The 25,341-nt window shown below is 45.3% G+C and overlaps 1 protein-coding gene across 1 annotated transcript in view; it reads left to right on the top strand.

The window, feature by feature from the left end:
- Positions 1-15,067: 15,067 nt before the first annotated feature.
- Positions 15,068-25,341, top strand: part of IDNK (IDNK gluconokinase) — a 25,074-nt gene continuing 14,800 nt past the window's right edge. The window contains exons 1-3 of the mRNA XM_032785991.2: positions 15,068-15,257; positions 20,223-20,253; positions 20,669-20,755. Of these exons, the coding sequence (XP_032641882.1) occupies positions 15,217-15,257; positions 20,223-20,253; positions 20,669-20,755 (159 nt within the window). The 5' untranslated portion in view covers positions 15,068-15,216. The remainder of the gene's footprint in view (positions 15,258-20,222; positions 20,254-20,668; positions 20,756-25,341) is intronic.

Genomic DNA, 25,341 nt, shown 5'->3' with positions numbered 1-25,341 from the left:
CCTGTCATCTTCTGTCTGTACACAGACTGTTTGAAGACCTTCAGTTGTTAACCACAACCCTGTAGTTTATTTACATTGCTGTTCCTACCATACATCTCATTTATAGCACCAGTTTTTCCTCAGCCCTCTATTGATGAAAGGAAAGATCTCCACCAAGAGATCATCTTGGTTCTGGCTCCACAAGCCTGCCTGCCGCCTCTCCCCTAGCACTTCTTTCCTGTGCCTTGCTCTACCCTCTGCATTAATGGGCTAATTGGCTCTTTAATCCTTACCAGCCCATTCTAATTGGGCAGAGTCAGGTATGGGGAAAGAAGGGGGAATTAATTGGTGTTTAATTGATCAGAGTGCTGGCTCAGCTACTGGTTCCCAGTGCTCTGTCAGAGCCTTCATAATTAGTGGTGCTATATCAATGTAAACTATTATTATACTAAGTAATGCTGAAATACATCATTGCATAAGTTCTAGGGCATGGCTGTTAGGAAGGAAAACAAAGAGAAGATTAAACAACAACTTTGTTGCAGAACCTGTATTACAGATGGAGGCAAGAGGCTTTTAAAATTTAAAAAATAAAAACACATCTTTGAGGCTGCTCTCACATATATTGTGATTACACCTGTATAACCAGTGGTGAGCTGGATCGCACTGGTTCACATGAACCAGTTGCTAAATTTTGAAGCAGTTTTAGAACTGTTGTTAACCCGCTTCCCTGTGAGGGGGCACTGTGGCTTTGATGGGCTCTGACAGGAAGTGATGTAATTCCTCCTCCAGCCGCCAGGGGCGCTGCACTGTGGGAGCCATGTGGGATGCTGCCTGGCCCTGGGCATGGGCCCTATTGCTGCTCCCCCAACCTCTGGCCCTGGGGCTCCCGCTGCTGCCTGGGCTGCATCCTGCTGCTGCCTGGGCTGCTCCAAGCCGCTCTCCCCATGAGTACCCACCACCCCGCCCGCACCCTCTGCCCTGCCCACAGTCATCCCCGCACCCCCTGCCTCCAGCTAGTCCTGCCCCACGCCACTGTCTACAGCCAGACTCATGTCCACTGGTCCCCTGCAGTTCCCAGGGCAGTAACCCTGTACATCGGCTTCAATGAGGGGGGCAGGGAGCTTCTGGGACCCACACATGTGCACACCCTAGGCTGACCAGACAGCAAGTGTGAAAAATCGGGACAGGGTTGGGGGGGGTAATAGGAGCCTATATAAGAAAGAGACCCAGAAATCAGGACTGTCCCTATAAAATCAGGACATCTGGTCACCCTAGCACACCCCCAGGGAGTGGTGGGGACCCACACATGTGAAACAGAGCTCATTTTTAGTTCAGACCAATCTTTTTAAAAAAGAACTTTAGGTAAGGTTAACATACATCCATATTTTCCCAGACATGTCAGGCTTTTTGTTTCTAAAATCACCATTGGGTCTCTCTTATATAGGCTCCCAGGAAAATAGAGACATTTTTTATAGTAAAGTATGACTCCCGATGACTCAATGCATTGCCACGTCTTATGGAAAAAGATACAAAAAAATACATATCATGGCATATCCCTTAAATCAGAACTTTTTATAGGGAACCGGTTGTTAAGATTTTGGCAGCTCATCACTGATTATAAACCCATTGGCCTCATCCTCAGCTGCACCCAGTATCTGCTGAATGCAGCTTGAAGCATCACATTAGTTTGTAGTTCCTTGAGCTTAGGACCTGATTTAGCCCCTGCTATATTTTTAGAGCAGCCCAGGCATTGCTCTAAATTATACAACTGACCAAAGGGCCAGCCACAAGTTGCCAGAGTGCAACATACTAGGCCTGTCTCCCTGTCCCCCCACTGCCCTTATACTGGCAGCTGCAGAGGACACGGGCCATACCAGGGGAATCCTTATGTAGTATGAGCTAGATGATCACCAGTCCCTTTGCTTGACAGAAACAGCACAAAAAGATCAGAGCTAGTCTGAGACCACTGACTTCAGAGTCACTTCTAATAGGCTGATTCAGCAGAGATCAAAATCATGCCCTTGGTCACTATTCAGATATTGCTCTCGTGTTTCAATTTATTCTGTTAAAGACTATCTTTTTATCCCAGCATGGTGAGAAGCAGGAAATTGTTACATGACCAGTAGCTCTGATAAAGATTTTTATTTTGTGCAACTCCTAGTGGAAATTACTTTTGAGGATTCTTATACAAATGCATTTACTTTGCTCAGGCCACATGGAGGAACTTTTCTAAGCTGATACGAATTTTGATTTAATCACTTTTGGACAGATTCTGTTATTAGTAACAGATTTAAATCTGGATTTACACTGGTGCAATACAACAGAATCTGTCCCATAAAGCTTAGATGTTTTCAGTGTCCAGGAAAGCTAATATTCCAGATTTATCTTCACTCTCTCAATACCTGATCAACTAGCTTCCTGTACTGTTGCTCAGAAATTAAAAATAAGTGGGTTTTATATTTAGAATCTAGTTTATTTAATCTTACACACACATTAGTCAAGTTATAAATCACTCTGGGGTATGCTCAGATTTGTGTTTGTCACCTTTAGCGGGATTCAGTTACATACAACTTTTATTTTCAGTTCTTAAACTTCAAGATCAGACTCAGATTATGCTTTGTGTCATCAGCAAGAAACAGTGTATATTGTCATTTCTGTTTTTGTGAATAGTGGGCTGGAAAAAGAAAAGTGTAAGACTACAGGTGACTCAAAGCTCATGTTTCAGTTTTTGTTGGGATTTCCACATACAGTGTGCCCTAGAGGAATATACTACACTAAAAAAAATTGGATAAGGTAAAAACAAATATAAAATCTGAATCTCACATCTAATCGAGCAGTTTTAATTTGGTCTATTGGCACAAGGCTGTCCTAAACCTAGCAGATCCAGCAGGGGGAGAGATTCCCTCTGCATAGGGAAATCCTCCAGTGAGGTAGAGCTACTGTAAAGGCTCCTACATTGCCCTGCTTCTCCCACCCCCATCCTAGTGCTGGGATGGCCAAGGGAAAGAACCGTAGGCAGGGTACCCTTATGGTCAGCAGTCCCTGAAACAGCCCAGGAAGACTTAACCACCACCACAGCTTAGAGCAACCTTGGGGCTGCTCCAATATCTGCTGATTACTATACCAGCCCAGAACCAGTCACAGAGCTAGAAGGGGTGCAAAGGCAGCCTTTGTAGTTCCCATCCTTGGTTCACCAAATACTCTATGGGTGCATCAGAGAATCAGGCCCTCTGGATTCACTGAGTTTTATCGTTGTAAGGACTGTAGGACTAATGGGAGTTTTGCCTGTGGAACAGCTGCAGGATAAGATCTTGGGAAAATAAGCCTGGCTACTGAGTAGAGATCCTTGTTGAGAACTAACTTTTTTTCCCCGATAAAATGGTTACTTACATGTCTAACTGTTCTTTGACATGTATTGTACATGTCCCCTCCACTAAGTATGTGCACTCCTGGTGCACAGTTCTCAGATTTTTTTTCCTTCAGCAGCACCCATGGGGGCAGCATGAGCACTCTGGTGCCTCATGCAGGTATAAAGGGCCATGCTACCCCTAACCCCCCTCAGTTTCTTCCTATTAGAATCTTTCTGGTAGAGAGGGAAAGGAAGGCAGGTCATGGACTAGACATGCAACAGATCTTAAAGAACAATTACCAAAAGGTAGGTAATCTGTTTTTCTTTTGAGTGATTGCACAGGTCCATTCCATGGTAGGTGTCCATTCTATGGTAGGGGACTTGCAAGTGGCTTGAATGGAAATCAGCTCGTAGTCCACTTGAACATGGATTGTAGGATCACCCATCCAAATCTGGCATTGTCTCTAGATTGATGAGAGATGGCATAGTGAGATGCAAATGTGTGGTTGTTACCTTACAAATATGTGAAATGGATATATCCAGAAAGGCTGCAGAAATTTCCTGTGACATGGTCCACTTCACTTGGAGGTGGAATATGAGCCAATCAGTGGCATAAGTGAAAACAGCCAGACATCTAGGAAGAGATCCTCTGAGTGGATATTAGGTTGTCCTTTACTCTGTCTGAAAACTACCACAAAGAGCTGAGATGAAGACTTGAAAGGCCTAGTCTGATCCAGGGAAAAAGCCAAAGCTCTACTAACATCTAGAGTTGGGATGTTTTCTTCCTTTTTCACTCAAATGAAGCTTTGGAAAGAAAGTTTGTAAATAAACTGCTTGATTACTGTGAAATTCAGCCACTTTAGACAAGAATTGTGTGAGGTCAAAGAAAAACCTGGTCCCTTTAAAAAAAAAAATTATCGGGAGGCTCCAATACTAAAGCTCACAGCTCCCATAATCACCTTGGCCAGGAGAGAACAACCATGAAAGGTACTTTCATAGAAAAGTGTAACAGAACAAGGCGCTAGTGGCTCTAAGGGGCAACCTATCAACTTTGCTAGAACTAAGTTTAAACATTACTGTGGAAGCAGGCTATAAGCCTATGGGTATAATCTGAGCAAACCCTTTAGAAATCTGATGGGCATGGCATTGGAAAAAATTGATTGGTTATCCACAAGAGGGTGGAAAGCAGCCAAATAGACTCTGATGGAACTAAGAGCTAACACTTGTTTCAGAAAGAAAAGATAGTCCAAGATACAACAAACTGGAGCTTGAGCTAAGGAGACCGCTTTATAATGGATCAAATAGAGAATATCTTCCATTTAGCAAGGTAATTAGAGGTACTTGAAGGCTTCCTACTATTTAGCAGCACTTCATGGCAACAACCTGGGAAAATGTTTGCTTTAAGAGAGTGCAGGAAGCATCCATGCTGTCAGGTGGAGGTCCTGAAGGCTGGGATGAAGGAGGTGGCCATGGTCCTTGGACATCACTGCAATATCTCTCGGGAATAGCAGCAGAGGTCTGACTAATAGGTGTTAGTGGAGTTGAAAACCAGTGTGGATAGGGCCACGCTGGGACTATAAAAATAAGGTGAGTGGAATCTTGTTTGACTTTGTGCAGGAGCAGAACTGGAGGGAAGGCATACAGCTTTTGGCCAGGCTAGGAGGAAAGGATCTGTCCCTGAACCTAGGCTGTGACCTGCTTGGGAACAAAAAGGATGACTTTTTTGTTTGGTGTTGTTGCAAACAGGTCTAATGGACCTAGACATCTGTCTGAAGAGATTACCCATGGTGACCTGGAAACAACCCACTCAGGTAGTCTGCCAGGGTGTTTTGAACTCTCAGAAGGTAAGCAGTTTTCAGGTTGATGGAATTGGTGATGTAGAAATTCCAAAGGAGGATTGCCTCCTGCCATAAGTTTTTTTTTTTAAACTCCCTCACCTGCTGCACACACTTGTTTGCTTACCTAGAACATAGCTGCTGTGTTATCGGAGTACCAAAAAATTCCACCCTTTGATATGTGGAAAGAATAACATCAAGCTATATGGATGGACCAAAGCTCCCTGATATCAATCTGGAGACTTAGGTCCCCTTCAGACTCAGGGTCTTTGGTCTTCTCAAGATCTAAGTGAGCTCTCCAACCTAGACCTGATGCTTCTGTGACTAGAGCGAGTGACTGCTGTGCAGGGGCAAAGGGGACACCCTCACAAACATTTGCAGGTTCTACCCACCAGTCCAAGAAGGAGACCACCTGAGCAGGTACTTGAACCACCATGTCTTTATGATGACAGGCTGAGTACACTAAGGCTAACCAAACCTCTACTTATACGGTGCAGCATGCCAGGCTACACCTCACAAGTGCACACCACTATGTGTCCTAGAAGTCTGAGGCAATTCCAAACCACAGGGACACGGTATGCCTTTAGATCTAGAACACACGTGCCAAAGACGGCATGCAGCTGCCTGCCGGGGTCCCTGCCACCAGCCCTGCTCAGCCTGCTGCCAGTCTGGGGTTTTGGCTGCCGGCCCCTTGCCAGCCAGGGTCCTGGCCGCAGGCCCTGCTTAGCCCGCTGCCGGCCTAGGTGAATGGAACCCCAGGCTGGCAGTGGGCTCAGCCATCCAGCAGCATAAGATCAGCATTTTAATTTAAATTTTAAATGAAGCTTCTTAAACATTTTGAAAACCTTGTTTACTTTACATACAATAGTTTACTTATATAGACTTATACACAGAGACCTTCTAAAAAAGTTAATATAATACTGGCACGCAAAACCTTAAATTAAAGTGAATAAATGAAGACTTGGCACTCCACTTCCGAAAGGTTGCCAACCCCCATCTAGAGCAATGACCCACTTGTTTGAATCCTCAGCTCCAGCAGGAAAGCCATGATCTTTGTAGAGTCCAGGACTGCCCCCAATTAATTCTTCTCTTTGAGCAGGCATCAGGACAAATTTTTCAGTATTAAGAGCCCCTGTGTGTTGAAAGTGGACTGAATAGTGGCTATGCTGGAGAGTACTCGAGACCTGGACTGACCTCTCACTAGATGGTCATGCAGGTAAGGGAACAGACTCCTGACCTTTGCAGGAATGCCACTACTATAGCCATGCATTTCATGAATACGCAAGGGGCTGCTGACAGGCCAAAAGACAGTACTGTAAATTGGTAGAAGGACCTGTTGACTGTGAATCTGAGAAATTTTCTGTGGCTCTGGTGAACAGCCACATGAATAAAAGCATCCTTTAAGTTGAGAGTAGCATATCAATCCCCAGAATCTGATGAAAGGACAGACACTATAGTAACCATTTGGTATTCTGTTTTCTTTAAGCACCTGTTTAAGATCTAAAAGAGGCCTGAGACCCCTCGCCTCTTTGCCTTCAGGATCAGGAAGGCAAAGAAATAAAATCCTTTCCCTCCAAATGACATGGGAACTTCCTGTATGACCCCCATGAGAAGGAGTGACTTGATCTCCTGAAGTAGCATGCTCTTGTGAGAGTGGTCCTTGAAGAGGGACAGGGAAGGGGGTGTAAATTGGGGATAAAATAAATTGAAGGGGTAATCCCAGTTCCACCATGCTTAAGACCCACTGATCCATATTGATGTGCGTCCAAGCACTTAGAAAGTGGGACAGGTGGTTGGCAAAAGTTGGGGTGTGGGAAAAGATGACACTCTGGTAAGTAGTAGACTGCTCTTGACCAACTGGTTAAAATGATAGTTTAGGGGACCCAGTTTGCCTAAACTGGTAGCAGTACGAGAGAGGTGGAAGAAGATGCTGCCTCTTTTGGGGCAGGTACTGGGAACACAGCAAAAAGGCTGAAGCCATTGGGACTGCTGTGAGCAGAACAGCTTTCTTGTTGCTGCTGGTGTATAAAACCCTAGAGATTTAAGGATTCAAGGGTGATCCTTAAGACTACGAACTTGCTTATCTAGCTTATTGGAAAAGAGTGAGTAGCCTTCAAACAGGAGGTCTTGAATGTTTTTTTTGCACATCCAGGGGAAGACCGGATGACTGCTGCAGCCAAGATGACCACCACATAGTGATGGCAGAAGTCCTAACTTGAGCCACAGAGTCTACTGCATCCAGCCTTGCTTGCAGTGCTGTTTTGGCAGTTAGTTTGCCCTCCTCCACCATAAAACAAAACTCTTGCTTTGCCTCATCAGGAAACCTGTCTTTGAACTTCAGGATATCATCACATAGGCTGAAATCATATCAACCCACAGAGCGTGCTGGTTCACCAGGGCCGGCTCCAGGCCCTAGTGCGCTAAGCACATGCTTAGGGCAGCATGCCGTGGGGGGGCGCTCCGCCGGTTGGGCAGCAGACGGCTCCGGTGGACCTCCCGCAGGCATCCCTGTGAGGGTCTGCTGGTCCCGCGGCTTTGGTGGAGCATCCACAGGCACGCCTGCGGGATGTCCACCAGAGCTGCAGGACCGGCAAGCGGCAGAGTGCCTCCCGCGGTGTGCCACCATGATTGGGATGGCGAAATGGCTAGGGCCGGCCCTATGGTTCACGATCCTAATCTGTAAACCTCCCATGGAATAAAGTTTCCTGCCAAACAAGTCTAGCTTTTTTGCTTCTTTTCATTTGGGGTGGAGGCCTGGTTTCTAAGTCCCTGGTAGTTGCTGTGGCTAATGAAAAAGAGGGAGTCTGGAAGACAGTGGTTATAGAAGTGCTGAAATCCCTGTGAAGTGACAGAATATCTTCTCTCCATCCTTTTAGCAGTGGGAGACTGACACATCAGGGTACAATTCAGACTACTGAGGGGCTGTGTCACTCATGCCCTGCAACCCTGGGTGCCTTACAAGGCCTTGCTGAAGTAGCTCCCACCTGGGCTGCTCATAAACACCCTTCCATTATGCAAGCCACACCCTGAGTGTCTGTTTATAACAGCAACCTGCCAGTTACACCCTGGCTCTCATCAGCCTTGGTTACACTGCAGAATGACCCCAATGCACTCTATCCCAGATTTTCCCTTGGAAATGTATATCCTGTACTACCCAGCCCTCTTCTGGGCAATACAAATATATTAAGTGTTATTCCTTAAAGAGAATATGCCATTTTAATACCTTAAAGGTAGTAACCCAGGCACTTCACATAAGTGCACTGGATTAGATAAAACAAGTTTATAACTACAAAAAGATTTGAGTACAAGATTTGAAATGGGTACAAACAACAGGGAATAAAAATCAGGGATAGTTACAAGAAAAATTAAAATAAAATGTTTACTAGTGCCTAACAAGCTATATTAGATTTAAGCAAAATTTCTTACCGCATGCCTGCAGCAACATTACTGACCAAACTCTTCAGGTCAGGAGTCCACATCTTTCACCCCCTAAGTCTAATAGTTCTTTTTCTTTGTCTGCCTGTCACCAGCATCACACCTAAGAAGAAAGAGGGGGTCCCTTGGGGTGTTCATCCCCTTTTTATAGTTTCAGTCCCCTTCTAGAAAAAGATTTCCAGCTGAGAACCAGGAGACAGAGTATATGTGGAAGCATATTCCTTGCTGGGTAACAAGTTCTAGCCCAGGAACCCTATAACAAGCAGCCATGGTCCCTGTGCACTCCTACCTCTTGCTGCTATTTCCCTAGGCTTTTTCTTACACCACTGTCTGCCACCCTCTCTGGGTTTGGGAGTCTCTAACACTCTTCAGTCAGGGAATGACTGCAGCCTTTCCCAGTAGCACCCTGTCTGCAGCCAGCTATCTGGCTTTATACAGGTTCCACCTGCTCCTCCTGCACTGCTGAACCTGTTTCTAATTAGCTGCCTCCAGCCTAAAGCTCCCCTGCTTGCAGCCTAATTAGCTGATTGGTCCCATCTGGCCTCATCCAGCTCTTGCTGGGCTAGTGTGGGGAGTCCATCCCCTTACAAAGTCATAAAAACCTAAAACAAAATAATTATCCTTTTCCCTTAAGGCCTAAACATACTTACAACAGGGCTCCCCTGGGTTATATTCCACAATAAATATCTAAATTGTGGCTCTTTTCAGTCAAACACAGGTAGACAGGAAAATCCTGATTCTCTTCTCATTTCCAGGCTTCTCTCTCTTTTTTTTTTTTTTTTTTTGACTGCCAGGCTTCTCTCTTGCAACACATTCCTTTTGGGTCTAAATGCCCCTACATATCAACTCAAAGCGGCACCAGACAAAGCAACAAGAACAACAGATGCAAAATCTGCAGACATATCTCACAATTACAATGATCAGCACTCTCCACAACACATTGCAATAGCATTAGCCTGCTAAACCCAGGGTTGTGAGTTCAATCCTTGAGGGGGCCACTTAGGGATCTGGGTCCCCTCCAGTTCTAGGAGATAGGATATCTCCTTAGAAAAGTAAAATCCATGAGTCCTACCCTGCCTATCACAACAGGTGGTGAACTTCATCCAGGTGCCAGTAACAACTATGTGGGTGAAACCAGCCAATCACTATGCTCTCAGATGAACTCACGCAGGAAAATGATAAAAGACAAAAACACCATATTACCTGTGGGTGAACGCTTCTCACAAAGTGGCCACCTCATATCTGACTCATCAGTCCTCATCCTCAAAGGAAACCTGTATAACACTTCCAAAAGATGAGCCTAGGAACTTAAATTCATAACTTTGCTAGACACTAAAAATCATGGTCTTAATAAAGACACTTGATGTATGGTTTATTACAACAATCTGTAACCCACTAACCCCCCCTTTTGTCCTATGAGCCCTTCACCTGGAATGCTGCCTTAGAATATGTGCTTAGAATACTTATGCTAAACTATCTGTTCAACATTGTATTTAGCTGTATGTGACATTCTATACCTTGGGGGAGCATGGTGTAACCCCCATATTCCTTATTTTCATATAATCGTGATCTTATGTATAAAACATGCCTTATAAGGTATCAGGAGAAAGGTTATGATCTCTTGAAAGTCATTACTCTATCCATATATGCATATCATTAATGCATATGAAGTTATGAGAATTGTGTAGTATGGTTGTCATTAAAACATGCTGTAAGTTGGGGGAATCAGCCAGATATTAGTTCTCCAGAGGCAAAGGCAAGGAAAGTAACCAATGCCCAGGCAGGGTGTCAAACAACCCATCAACAGCCATTGTCCAGCAAGGTAGCTACAATGCAATGACTCATCTGCATGAGGCCACACCAGGGGAATTACTCAACCTTGCTTGGAGAGACTCAGTAATGCTCACCTGACTCTGAAGAGGGGGGCAAAGCCAAGGGGGAGGAAAGGACCTGATAAAAGGAAGAGACGTTTGCCATGCTCTTCCTCTCTCTTCCACCTACATCTATACACATCACCACCAAGTGACTGAAACACTGATCAAAGGGGAGATCCTGACTGAAGAGCAACCAGCCAGCCTGTGGTGAGAAGCATTTAAGTTTGTAAAGGCACTGAAAGTGTTAAGATCAGCTTAGAATGTGTTTTGTTTTGATTTCATTTGACCAAATCTGACTTCCTATGCTTTGACTTATAATCACTTAAAATCTATCTTTATAGTTAATAAATCTGTTTGTTTATTCTACCTGAAGCAGTGTGTTTGGTTTGAAGCATATCAGAGGCTCCCCTTGCGATAACAAGCCTGGTACATATCAATTTCTTTCTGAAATCGACAAATTCATATAAGCTTGCAGCATCCAGTGGGCATAACTGGACCCTGCAAGATGGAGGCTCCTAGGGTTCTGTCTGGGACCGGAGATATTGGCTAGGGTCATTTGCTTGCAAGTAGCTGGGAGCAACTTACATACCAGAGACAGTGCATGAACAACTCAGGAGTGGGGATTCTCCCAGCAGAGCATGGTAAGGCTGGCTCCCAGAGACAAAGATTGGAGTGCCTAGCAGATCACTGGTCTGGATAACACCAAAGGGGAATGTCACACTGTGACACTCTGAGTACCTTTCCCAGACCTGAAGAAGAGGTCTGTGTAGCTTGAAAGCTTCTCTCTCTAACCAACAGAAGTTGATTAATAAAAGATATTACCTCACCCACCTTGTCTCTCAAGGAATCATCTGTCTATTATGAATGATGCTATCACCAGTAGTACTTTCCAGGAAAACTTTATTGCTGTTTTGTTGTTTGTTTCATGGTAGCAAAACGAGCTGGACTCGAAGACCCTCCCGCTTCCCTAAGCCTAATTATTTTACATAGACAGGGCTGGCTCCAGGCACCAGCTGAGCAAGCTCGTGCTTGAGGCAGCAGATTCTAAGGGGCAACTTTCCCTCGAATCTTTTTTTTTTTTTTTTTTGGTTCACAGGTTTTTTTCTTTTTGGTTCACTGCTCTGGCTGCCCTGTCGGGGGTGGCGGTGTGGAGGAAGGGAGTGCCCTGCTGGGAGCGGGCTGTGCCCTTCGTCTGCCCCAGCTGGTGCCAGGTCTGTGGCAAGCCCGACAGGACAGCTCACGTTCTTCCCTCCCAGCCAACCGGAGCGGCGCGGAGCCTTACTGGCAGGTGGCACGGAGGAAGCCCAAGCTGTGGCCTCGCTTCTCTCTCCCCCTCCGCTCCCTCCCCCCTACTGCCCAGGGCATGTCTGCGGCACCGGGAGTCCCCCTGCACTCGCGCTCCAGCCATCTTGCACGGTTTTTTTTGCTCTGCCGCTCCGGCCGCCCCGCAGGTTTGCTTTTTTTTTTTAGTTTGGGGCAGCAAAAAAGCCAGAGCCGGCCCTGTACATAGATATATCCTGTAAACAGCAGTTACACCTCAGAGTTAAGTCAGAGACACTGACGCCCCAAATCCTGCAAGTGGCTTCATGCAGGCAGACTCCTGTGTGCAGAACTCCACTGATGTAATTGTGGTTCTTTGTAGGTACAGAGGTCTGCTCACAAGAAGCTAGTTGCAGGATCAAGGGCTTAAGGCTTACCAGTAGTACTCTCAGCTGCTTCAAAAACAAAAAACATCCTGCATCACAATTAACTATGACCACTTCTCCAAGATCTAATTGCCTACACATTCAGCCAAACACAACTGTAGGACTTCAAAAGAATTATCTGGCAATTTCTAATGTTACAGCAGCCACCATCTCCTCATTCAAACCACTCTAAGACATTTATATGAAGCCTGTCAAAGTTAATTTCTGAGTGACAGGTTTGAGATATAGCTACATGATATCCAGCACTATTTTGAGTTTTGACCAATCACCTGGCCATCCACACATTGTGTATATAAATGTGTATTTGTCTACCTCAGAGCTCATCAGCTTCTGTGAACATAATAGACTCACATATGTGTTTCATATAGGGAAGGACATAAGCCATTTGTAGCATTATCACCCTTTCGAATTTGCCATTTAAAGGGCAAGCATCACAAGCCAGGGACCTCTATATTTTATACATAAGTTTGGAAGGATTAGAATTTTAATGTGGGTAAATGTCAATTTCACCGGACCAACAAACTGATAATCAAAACTGAAAGTGACGCAAAGTGAGAAAAATGTTGCTTGAGAAGTTATTAGAGTTTGATGTAAGTGTATTTGTTTTGTTGTGAGGTTGCCAGTTTTTGTTTTAATGGTTATAAAGCTTTAACTTATTGAATCTCAACATCCACTGTAATTAAATAATTGATCCCCACCCATACTTACCTGCTATTGTGAAATTTTAAATTAAAATGGAAAAAATTCTTAAAAATAAACATTGCTGTTAGCTGTCAAAATGATAAAATAAACATTGACTTCCACCAAGCCTATTTACAAACACCAGATACAAGCAGTGACTCAGGTCTGAAGGACCCTTGGAGGCAGAAGCCCGAACAGAAATCCTTCTGGATGGACAAAGAAAAGAGAAAAACGTAATAGCAAAAAAAAATTTAAGAACATCAGAAGCAGGAAGCCTGCTAAGCAACCAGTGGGGCCACTAGACGATCGAGGTGCTAAAGGAGCACTCAAGGACAATGAGACCATTGCGGAGAAACTAAATTAATTCTTTGTATCGGTCTTCATGGTTGAGGATGTGAGGGAGATTCCCAAACCTGAGCCACTCTTTTTAGGTGACAGATCTGAGGAACTGTCCCAGACTGAGGTATCATTAGAGGATGTTTTGGAACAAACTGATAAATTAAACAGCAGTAAGTCACCAGGACCAGATGGTATTCACCCAAGAGTTCCAAAGGAACTCAAATGTGAAACTGCAGAACTACTAACTGTAGTCTGTAACCTATCACTTAAATCTGCTTCTGTACCAGATGACTGCAGGATAGCTAATGTGACACCAATTTTTTAAAAGGACTCCAGAGATGATCCTAGCAATTATAGACCTGTAAACCTGACCTCAGTACTGGGCGAACTGGTTGAAACTATAATAAAGAACAATATTGTCAGACATATAGATGAACATAATTTGTTGAGGCAGACTCAACATGGTTTTAGTAAAGGGAAATCATGCCTCACCAATGTACTAGAATTCTTTGCAGGGGTCAACAAGCATGTGGACCAAGGGGATCCAATGGATATAGTGTACTTAGATTTTCAGAAAGCCTTTGACAAAGTCCCTCACCAAAGGCTCTTACACAAAGTAAGCTGCCATGGGATAAGAGGGAAGATGGTCTCATGGATTGGTAACTGCTTAAAAGATAGGAAACAAAGGGTAGGTATAAATGGTCAGTTTTCAGAATGGAAAGAGGTAAATAGTGGTGTTCCCCAGGGGGTCTGTTCTGGGACCAGTCCTATTCAACATACTCATAAATGATCTGGGAAAAGGGTAGACAGTGAGGTGGAAAAATGTGCAGATGATACAAAATTACTAAAGATAGTTAAGGCCCAGGCAGACTACAAAGAGCCTCAAAAGGATCTCTCAAAACTGGGTGACTGGGCAACAAAATGGCAGATGAAATTTAATGTTGATAAATGCAAAGTAATGCATATTGGAAAGCATATTCCCAACTATACATATAAAATGATGGGGATCTAAATTAGCTGTTAGCTGAAAGAGATCTTGGAGTCATTGTGGATAGTTCTCTGAAAACATCCACTCAATGTACAGAGGCAGTCAAAAAAGCCAACAGAATGCTGGGAATAATTAAGAAATGGATAGATGATAGGACAGAAAACATCATGTTGCCTCTATATAAATGGTTGCCCCATCTCAAATAAGATATATTGGAACTGGAAAAGGTTCGGAAAAGGTTCAGAAATGGGCAACAAAAATTATTAGGGGTATGGAACAGCTTCTGTATGAGGAGAGACTAATAAGACTGGGCCTTTTCAGCTTGGAAAAGAGACGGCTGAGGGGAGATATGATTGAGGTCTATAAAATCATGACTGGTGTAGTGAAAGTAGGTACAGGAAGTGTTGTTTACTACTTTTCATAACACAAGAACTAGGCATCACCAAATGAAATTAATAGGCAGCATGTTTAAAACAAACAAGACGAAGGATTTATTCACACAACCGGTGGAACTCCTTGCCAGGGAATGTTGTAAAGGCCAAAACCTTAACAGGGTTCAAAAAAGAACTAAAGTTCAAGGAGGATAGGTCCATCAATGGCTATTAGCCAGGATGGGCAGGTTGCCAGATGCTGGGAACGGGTGTCAGGGTCTGGATCACTTGATGATTACCTGTTCTGTTCATTCCCTCTGGGGCACCTGGCACTGTTGGAAGACAGACAAGATACTAGGCTACATGGACCTTGGTCTGACCCAGCAGGGCCATGCTTGTGTTCTTAGGGCGGGAGAACGGGAGGGAGCAGCTGACAGCCAGCCCGGCGCAAGGTAAGTGCTGCAGCCTGAACTCCAGCTTTGCCCCACGCTCGCACGGAGCAGAACAGCACAAACCTCCCAGGCAGCGAAAGGCCGGGGTGTCTCTTCAGGGACAGAGCCGGAGGAGGGGCAGAGCAGAGAGAACGTGAAGGCGGAAGGGGCTGGGCACAGAGGAGGAGCGGGTACGCGGCGGGAGAGGCGGCTGCTGCTGGGCTCGGCATGGTGCTGCTGGTGGTGATGGGAGTGAGCGGCTCGGGGAAGTAGGTGCTTTCCCCTCCCCGGGGCCCCGCGCGGGCTGCCCCAGGCACCGGAGCCCCTGCGGGGGAAGCTCTTCGCCTGGACGGCTCCTTCCGGGTCCCACCCGCGGGCGGGGGGCGGGCTCGGCCCCCCCGCGTGTCTGTCCCCGGGCGCGCTGTCCCGGGCTTGGCCTGAGGAAAGCGGGTGGCCCCCGCTGCAGGGTCTCAGCCTGCCCGCTCCTGGGCCAGGGCCAAGGGCGGCCTGACAAGCCAGGGCCCCTTCAGGCTGCAGCTCCAGGGCTCCCAGCATTGCCCTGGCCGACAGGGAACGAGCTGTGCAGTAACCAGGAGACTGGTTGCTTTGCGCTCAGCACCACGTGTCTTTTAAAGGGGCATTTCCTCCTGTCTGCAAAGGGCAGAAGTCTTCTGAAACCTGCGCTGTTGCAGGAGCTCTGGGACAACAGCTGAAGACGTAACCCAGTGGCGGCCTGTGCTGTGGTGCATCTCTTGCGAGGGCACTTTTCAGTTGTTCGTGCTTTTTCGTGCTTCAGAAGGGAAAAACGAAACCACAGGTGCACTAAGGAGCCTTTGGTGTTTTACACCCACACAAGTGTGGAGGCGACTCAGGCACCTCATTGCAGTCCGAAGATACGTTTCTATGAGCCCAAGTTGCATAGGAACCAGACTAGCTTTGTGTAATTTTCACATGCTAGGTTATGTTACCCTGCATGCACTGTTAGTGGATTTTGTTTAATTGAGTGAAGAGTTGTTGCTGAGGGAAGGGTGGCTTTATATTAAGTTTCTTCTGTTTTATAGCTATGTAAACAATTTAAAAAACTAGCTCATGAATAACAAATATACAGAAGTGAGGACTTAGGCTAAAGTTTCCCTTTTGTTTCCTGATATTTCAGCACACATCAGAAACTGTTCAGGTAGCTAGCTACCCATGATGCACTGTGGGGCTTAGTAGGGATAACACTCTCATTTAATTGCTCTTGTTGGGTTAGAATAGACCTTTGTCTGTTTAACTCGACTTGTATCTACTTTGGTTTGCAGATGACGGCAGTGACACTGTGGTAGAGAGGGGATCTCAGATCACGGGACAGTGGGAGAAATCAGGTTTAGAGGGTTGAGCAGGACCTGACTGACCAGTGTCCTCATTGCAGGAGTTGGAATGCTGAATTAGTATTATCCTATGCAGTTTACCTCAAAGCATAGAGACACCCATGTGGAGCTGTGGTTTCCCCCACTAAAGGGTTTGGAGGGTGACAACAGGTATGAAGCATTGGCAGCAAAGCTTCTGATTTAGTGACTGGGAAGCTTTTCCTTGGACTTGTAACTAAGTAAAAAGGACCAAATAACTTGGGACTCACAGCTGTGCCTGCTCCTGTCTACCTTTTTTTTATTTTTTTCAAATGGCCTTAACAAACAAGATTCCACACTACTGTGACTCTTGTTAGCTTGAAAAGAACTTGGAGAAGACTCCTTTCAGAACGCACCAGGATTTGTCTTGACTGAGATAAAAGGTGTGTTGTTAGAACATGTTAGCTCAGGAGTTCTCAAACTAGGGGTCGGGACCCCTCAGAGGGTCATGAGATTATTACATGGGGGGTCATGACCTATCAGCTTCCACCCCAAACCCCGCTTTGCCTCCAGCATTTATAATGGTGTTAAATCTATTTTTTTAAGTGTTTTTAATTTATAAGGGAGGGGGTCACACTCAGAGGTTTTCTATATGAAAGGGGTCACCAGTACAAAAGTTTGAGAACCACTGTTTTAGTTAGAATCTTAGGAACTTCTGAAGAACTGGAAAAGAGACAAGAGTGTAACTTGTAGCATAATAAATTCTCATTCGTTCTATGGAGAGGTTAAAAAGAGCAGAAAGGAATCAAAAGAGGAAAACTAAGGTATATGATTAAAAGTGGTACAAAGGTGAATATCACAAACCAGTATATGACAGATTTAAGAACATCAAACAAAGCAGAGAAAGGGTGAGGAAGAAACAGGAGAAAAAACTTTTTTCGCTGAGAATAATTAATGCTTAGAATGGACTAGTAAAGGCAGCAACACAAACAGGTATCATTAACATACCCCAAAAAAGATTAGTTACTTAAAAAAAAATCATGTGCTATATCAGTGATCCCCAAACTTTTTACCTCAACACCCCCTGCCCCCAGTTCTGTCTGCATCCCCGCCCAAGCTGGGTCTGGGAACAGGGCTGTGGCTCCGGGAGGCAGGGACACAGACAGGGATAAGGAGGCCGAGGCTGGGGATTGGCGTGGCTGCCAGGGCGTTGGGAGTGGAGCCTCTGGGCAGAGTTCTGGGCCTAGCAGCTGGGGCGCAGGGCCAGAGACATGCTGGCCGCTGTTTCCCACCGCCACTTCCCACAGCTCCCATTTGCTGGGAATGGCAAACCGCAGCCACTGGGAGCTGTGGGTGGCCATGCCTGCGGACGGTCAGTGTAAACAAACTGTTTCGCCGCATGCCAGTGGATTACCCTGATGGGTTGCGGGTTGCCCACCACTGGATTAGACTATCTGGTATTCCCAGGCCTCTATCCAACATCTCTTAGAATCATAAAAAGTTAGAGATTAAAGAGATTGGGTTATCTCAGTCTGGAAGTTACCATGAAAATGTATCAGCCCAGAGACCCTTCCATCTTTTACCATGAAGTAAGGAAATAACTAATATTTCATCCACAGATCAAAATTACTTTTCCAGGCCAAGGGCAAATAATGAGTTTATCTGGTCCACCTCTCTGGGAAGTGCACAGTTATTCCCTATAGTGCTTTATCCAGTTTAGTTAGTGCCACACAAATAAAATTATCAGTGAGGTTTCCACCACATCCTTTAGCAGGTTATTCCATAGTCTGATTTCTTCCTCCAGGATGAAAGTGTTTTCAGATTCACAGAATAAATTTCTTCATGCTCAGTTTCATCTTAGTATTCCTAATTATATACTCGTGAATTATTTCCCTTATATTTAATGTGGATGCATATGTTTCACAGTATGGTTGGCATTTAACTCCTCAATAATCCAACTCCGCATAGATACAATCACCCAGTCATTTAGAATGAGGCCCTCAGCGCATGACCTCAGTCAAAAAATAATCATGTCTTAACATGCTGCAGCTTCTGTTGATCTGAAACTTAAAAGCATCTTGTGATGGGTGAAACACTGGTGGAAGGCATTGCCAAACTGATGTAACCAAAGACGACAACTAATTGCTTTTCAAATAAAACAAGTGTGGCTGCAATTTTAAAAGTTTTACCAGGAGCTCTGCTGTTTCTAAAATCTTAATTTAGGATAACTTTTAAGAACTTGCAATAGCGAGTCAAATTCTTTTTAATAACTTGAATGATAATAGCTGTGTTGTGTTAAACTTAATGTGTCAGATATTATTATTGTTTCCAATAGTACCCACAATGTGCTAGCTGCTGTACAAACACAAAGGCTAAACCCCATGCCCTAAAGGGCTGGAGTATGTCACATTATTATATTCTGAATATAAAGAAAATTCATTATTAGCCTAGGCTACTACATGACCAGCTAAAAGATGTTAGCCTGGATCTACACTAGGAAAAGGGTCAAGTTTAGATCAGGACTAGCTAGCATGTGTTAGCTAAGCCCTACCTAAACTTGACTATTTTTTCTATTCAAGACAAAGACTTAGGTGCCAGACAACATACATAAGTGTTCTATTTTGTGCTAGGCAGGGGGCATGACTGATGCCTTCAATAGCACTTTTCAGCCCCCATGGGACACTGGCAGGTCTGTGCACCCACTGCAGATGACTGAAATCAAGCAATGAATACAATGTATGTAATCTGTCATATGTTCTGTTTGTTCAGCACCTAGCACAATAGGGTCTGGTCCATGACTGGGGCTCCTACATGCTATGGTAATAAAGGTAATAAATAAACTAATCATAATAATAGGAATGCATCCTGCCCATTGAGCTTACAAAGGCAGGATGGTTCAGGGAACTTTGTTGATCCCTGCAAGTTTACTCCCCTCCACCAACCTAATTTCATTCCTGTTGTTTTAATAATAGACTTTCCCACTTACAGCTATATATTCATTACCACCTACAATTCTTTAAAAAAAAATAATAATAATATTGGGTATGGGGTGAGTTAAGAGGTGGTAGTTGTGTGTTAAAGTGAAGCACTCATCAGTTTGGTCTCATGCCACAGAATGCTTAACTGCATATTATTGCTTGCTTATGTACTATATCTTTGCTAAAATTCAGGTATAACTAAGGCCAGTCTAATTTATTCACTAAAGATTACTTACAGACAATGTTGCTGGTAGATGCCATGTTTGCATATCCTCAGCCTTTTAAATATTACCAGACCAGAATATTATCAAGTAATCTTAATTGAATTTCTGGTTTTCCCACTTACAGTTGAATAATTCCCACTCTCTCCTCCCCTTTCCTTTCTCTCCCTGACACAGTGACCAAAGTTTTATTGGGGTTTTTTTAGTTCAAAGTTTTTTGTTGTTGTTTTTTTTATGAGTGCAGCTAACCATACATATGGGGGAAGAGGAGGAAAAAAGTATGAAGAGGCAAAAGCTGCTTACAATTTACAGCCCTGATAGGATCTCTGGCTTGATTTTATATGTTTAAGGATTTATCCTCACAGCAGATTATACTAATTCTTTTAATATGTTGATGTTGTAATTGAGTGTATATGAACATCCACTTTGTGCTGATGTTATTATTTCTGACCACTTATGATTTGGAAACATCAGGATTTTGGGGGCAGTAGGGGACTTATACTTTACTTTGAAGCATATGATTCTGGCTAAAGCTAGAGACTGGATGAAGAACTAGATGCCCATTTGTTTGAGGTACTGTGGCAATTACTACATTCCTATGACCTGTTTCATCCCAAGAAGGAGAGACAACACCTCACGTCATTTTAAGGGGAAGTTAAAATTATGAAGTAATGTTTATATAGTGCTCTCCCTGTGTTCTCTTACAGATCAACTGTTGGGTTGCATCTGGCAACTAAGGTATGGTATTTTCTAACTATACTGGTTTTATTGTAATTTTACCTAGGATTTTCTTCACTTCTAGCAAGTCATTGTTAGCTAAATTATAAATCTTATATCATGTGTAAATATTAACAATTTATGAATAGTTGAATCTGTTCTGATTGAGTCAGACATGGATGAATATAATTATATAGTGCAGTGTGAATTTGACTTATCAACAAACATGGTATATTGACTTGCTATTTTCTTCCTCTTGATTATATCTTATATTTCTGGGAAGTGTCATTATGTAGATGGTGAGATTCATAGTGGGGTGCAGAAGTCCTACATGTATCCCACAACTGTACTTGCCAAAGTGTTCTTAATAAACTAGCGAGTTACCGTGAGCTAGTTTGTTTATGCTAAATTATGTATAATTATAACTTTTTCTTAGCTGGGATGGAAATTCTATGATGCTGATGAGTATCATCCTACAGAGAACATAAAGAAAATGGCACAAGGAATACCACTAAATGACCAGGTAGTTATACTGTATATAATCCCAAAAGCAGAGAAGTCAACATATGTTTACCTTTCTAAGCATTGACATATCTTTTTACAGTGAGGTATGATTAGCATTACTGCGTCCTGGCCGATTGATTCTGAACCCAGGCTGAGCTTGCAGGGCTGGTGTTAAGTTAGGGGAATTATTTTTTACTTGTAAACTATTAGTTATATCAAATTATTTTAGAGTCCCCAAAAATATTCTTAGTGCCTCACAAAACCTGAAGAGACACTATAAGGTGCTGGTCTGTCTCCAGGCCCCAAAGGAGCTCTGTCACAGCCAGAATCTCCTTCTAGGCACAGTTTTATTTCCCAAACATAGGTTAAAAAAACCGACAACAAAAAACAGTTCTTTGGCCCTTCCTAGAGTGGGAGTTATAGCATCCCAGGAGATTTCCCCCCCTTTGCCTCTGTCATTCCCTGCTGCTTTAGGGAGTGCTGCAGAATTCTTCCTTGCTCTTTATGTAGGGCACCGCCACCCACGGCTTTCTCCCTGGAGGCCCACAGGTTTTCACTGCCTCATCTTGAATGTGGAGTGGGGTAATAAATTCCTCCCTCCTCCAGCTGCTGATCCCTTTCCTTACTGAAAGTCTGACTCTTTATACCCCCAGGTGCTGTTCTACCCTCCTAACTGCCCAAACTGGGAGCACTTGTTCTGGCACTGTGGCCTGGGACCTGCTTCATTTAAAGGGGCCAGACCCCAGCAAAGACACTCTTTGATCATTAGAGTTTACAAAACTGGTATTTGACATGATAAATGAGGGTAATAAACAGAGAAAAAAAAAGGAGCAAGGGAAGAAGAAGAACAAGGGTGACAATAGGATCAATTACTCAGTAAGGGAGGCACATGCCTTAATGGCTGTTATTGGCTCGGGGTAGGATTATGAAATGCGCTCAGCATTGGCCAAATTTTTCTCCCATGAAGGTATTTAGTTCAGTTCCACCCTTACATTATCCTTCCCCTCTCAGATGAGATGGCAGGAGCAGCTTGTAGGAGGGATTTGAAGGGGGCAGAAGACATGGCTTGGATAGTAATTTGGGGGAAAGCACTCCAGGTATAAAAGTCAGCGTGAAAGGAAACCTGGAAACATGTGAGAGGCGACAAGAAGGTTATTAAGGCTGGCATCATTCATCATTAGCAAAGCAAAGGTTGACGGTTGCTCCACAGGGGAAACTACTCAGAGAGGATTTAAGATGGATATAGCCACAGTTTGTTGAACACCTTAGATTCCATATCAAAGCTGCCTACATGGACACAGTGACGTCTTTCACACCCAGCGTGTAAGGTGTACCATGTGGAAGGTTGGCAATGATTACTGCAGAAGTAAGATTACCTGGCTGATTTTGCTGTGTAATGACATTTGTATTTTCTGGGAAAGTTAGTGTTCCTAAATGTTCCCCCCCCCAATCCCTGCCCGACGTGATAACATTTACAACCTTATCACCAGTTTAAAAAGCTTGGTGGTGGTGGTGGTTTGTTTGTTTTCCCTCTTTTTTGCCCTTTGGAATTTTATAACATTTGTCCCAGAGAAAGATAAACACTCATCCATGCAAACAAGACACACACCCAAATGGGAGGCATCTGAGGGAAAAATGGGATCAGCAGAAATTCACTCTACCTGCCTATACACGCATACAAACAATTAGTTACCTACTCACAAGCATAAATGAAGCATACACAGACTATTAAGTCCCATTCTGCAAGCTGAGTCACTTGGATGGACCCCAGCACCTGTGAAGAGCTTTACAGAGTTCATTGGAAGTCTGCTCATCTGGATCAGCTTGTAGGGTTAGGGCCTTAGGACTGATCTAGAAAAGTAGTTAGGTGCCTAAACCCCAGATTTAGGTGACTAAGTCCCAGTTTTGGTTCCACTGCAATCATGGCCGGCTCTAACTTTTTTGCCGCCCCGAGCATAAAGAAGAGCACCGCCCTGCCATAGCCCCGCCGCATGAGCTCCGCCCTGCCGAACCTCGCCCCCAGCACCGCCAAAAGCCCTGTCTCCCCGAGCACCACGCCGCCCAAAGCTTCCACCGCCCGAAGCCCCCACCCCCTCTCCGAGTGCCGCGCCGCCCAAAGTCCTGCCCCCCAAGTGCCACGCCGCCCGAAGCCCTCACCCCCCCTCAAGCACCGCACCGCCCGAAGCTCCGCCCCCCTGAGCGCCACGCTGCCGAAACAAAAAAAAACCCCAAGCACTGCCCCGCCCCAAGGTGCCGCCCCAAGCACGTGCTTGGTCGGCTGGTGCCTGGAGCTGGTACTGACTGCAATCTACAAAATTCCTGCCAAACCTTGCAGGTACTTCAGCTCACTCAGCGCCTACATTTTTAATGTAAAAAATGCCAAGTTTCTGCCTCTGAGCAGGGCCGGCTTTAGGCCGATTCACCCGGTTCCTGGGAATCGGGCCCCGCGCCTAAGAGGGCCCCGTGCTTGAGGCGCCTTTTAAATTGTTTTTACTTACCCTGGCTGCAGTCTGCTCTGGGTCTTCCATGGCCCCACTCCCCTGACCAAAGCGCCGGCAGGAGCGCGGCTGCTCCACAGCCCCGCTCTCTCAGCTGGAGCGCTGGCCGGAGCGCTGCAAGCCCCGCGGCCCCGGCTGGAGCTCCAGGCCCTTTATATAGCCCCCAGAGCCCTGGGGTAGCGGGGGGCTCTGGGGGCTATTTAAAGGGCCAGGGCTCCAGCTGCCTCTGCCACCCTGGTCCTTTAAATAGCTGCGGGAGCCCCGTCGCCCCCATGCATTCCCCAGGGCTCCCGCAGCTATTTAAAACGTCTGGGGCGGGGTAGAAGCAGGGGAGCCCCAGGCCCTTTAAATTGCCCCCAGAGCCCTGGGATAGCGGGGGGCTTGGGGGCTATTTAAAGAGCCAGGGCTCCAGCTGCCTCTGCTGCACCCCCGCTGCCTGCAGCCAACTCTGCACCCCCTGCCCACAGCCAGCCCCTACCAAACCCCCTGCCTTGTCTCCAGCCAACCCCTGCCACACACCCTGCCAGCACCAGCCCTGCACTGCCCGCCCTGCCCTGTCTCCAGCCAACCCCTGCTGCACCCCGCTGCAGCCCTGCCTGAAGCCAGCCTGCCCCACACTCCCCTGTCTCCAGCCAGCCCCGCACTCCTTGCCCTGCCTGCAGCCAGACCCTACCTCCAGTCAGCCCCTGCCCTGCCTCGAACCAGCCCCATATCCACTGCTGCCCTGCAGTTCCCAGGCCAGTAACCTGCACACCTGCTTCAATGAGGGGGGCAGGAAGCAGCGGGGACCCACACATGTGCACACCCCCAGGGAGTGGCAGGGACCTACACATGTGAAACAGCAGTCATTAATAACCAATCAACAGCATATATGATGCAATGTACATAATATACATTTTTATTATTTATATAGTTATGGAAAGTAAATACATGGAAGAAATGGAAGGCTTTTTTTTACACTTTTTTCTTTTTAAGTCATCCCTGCCAGGGCCCCGCTGAAAGTGTTCGAATTGGGTCCCGCACTTCCTAAAGCCGGCCCTGCCTCTGAGCATGTGCACTCTACGCATCCAGACACCTATCTCCTGCCTAAGTCCCAAAGTGATTCACAAATCGGAGGGAGATAGCTGTTAGTCCACCTAAGTTGCTTGTGGGGCTTCCTTTTTTGTGTGGAGTGAGGCAGGCACCAAAGGTATTCCCTCAAAAAATGCCTTAGGTGCCTACCTAAGCCACATGACTTCAGGCAGCAGGTTCCCATTCACAGATTGTTTAGCAGAGCTAAGTGTCTCCCTGCAGCCTTGACTTAGGCACCAGAGTGTCTCAGAAGGGGTGGGGCTTACCATACACCCCTCTGATTGGCATCTCCCCTTCGCTATCTTAGGTAGTTCCCCACCTAGTTTTCTGGCTTTTGTGGATCAGATTGTAAAGCACTTATCTCTCCTCTTTCATTGTATAGGGAGTCTAGGTGCCTAATGAAGGCTTTGTGGATTCATTGTTGTTCCTGTGGTTTTCTAGTCACCATAATGCTCAGCACTGCAATGTGTAAGTCCTTTTGTGGATCCAGGCCATCGTGTATATTCTGTGAAGTCAAACAGTTTTTCCTTAGTTACATACCTTAGCCTATGAAAGCTTATGCCCAAATAAATTTGTTAGTCTCTAATGTGCCACAAGGACTTCTCGTAGTTTTTGTTAATACTAACAGACTTCTCAGTTGGAAGTAGTGTAGCTGTGGCCATCTCAGGACCAGGTGGTAAGTTGGTATCTTTTATTGGACCAACTTCCATTGGTGACAGAGAGACAAGCTTTCAGGCTGCTGCTTCTGTGGGCAAAAGAGCTCTGTGTGGCTCAAAAGCTTGTCTCTCTCACCAACAGAAGTTGGTCCAATAGAAAATAATTACTTCACCCACATTGTCCTTGTTGTTTTTGCTGATACAGACTAAGGCTACGTCTACACTGCACGATTATTTCGAAGTAGTTTAAACCGATATTACGAAACCGATGTTATAAAATCGGTTTTGCGCGTCCACAATGCGATCACAAAATCGATTGCTTGTGTCCATGGTCCAAGGCTACCATCGATTTCAGGAGCGGTGCACTGTGGGTAGCTGTT

Source organism: Chelonoidis abingdonii, chromosome 6, assembly GCF_003597395.2.
Source record: "Chelonoidis abingdonii isolate Lonesome George chromosome 6, CheloAbing_2.0, whole genome shotgun sequence".
NCBI classification, from domain to species: domain Eukaryota; kingdom Metazoa; phylum Chordata; order Testudines; family Testudinidae; genus Chelonoidis; species Chelonoidis abingdonii.
The sequence above is the reverse complement of the archived record's forward strand: the minus strand, read 5'-3'. Positions and strand labels throughout refer to the sequence as shown.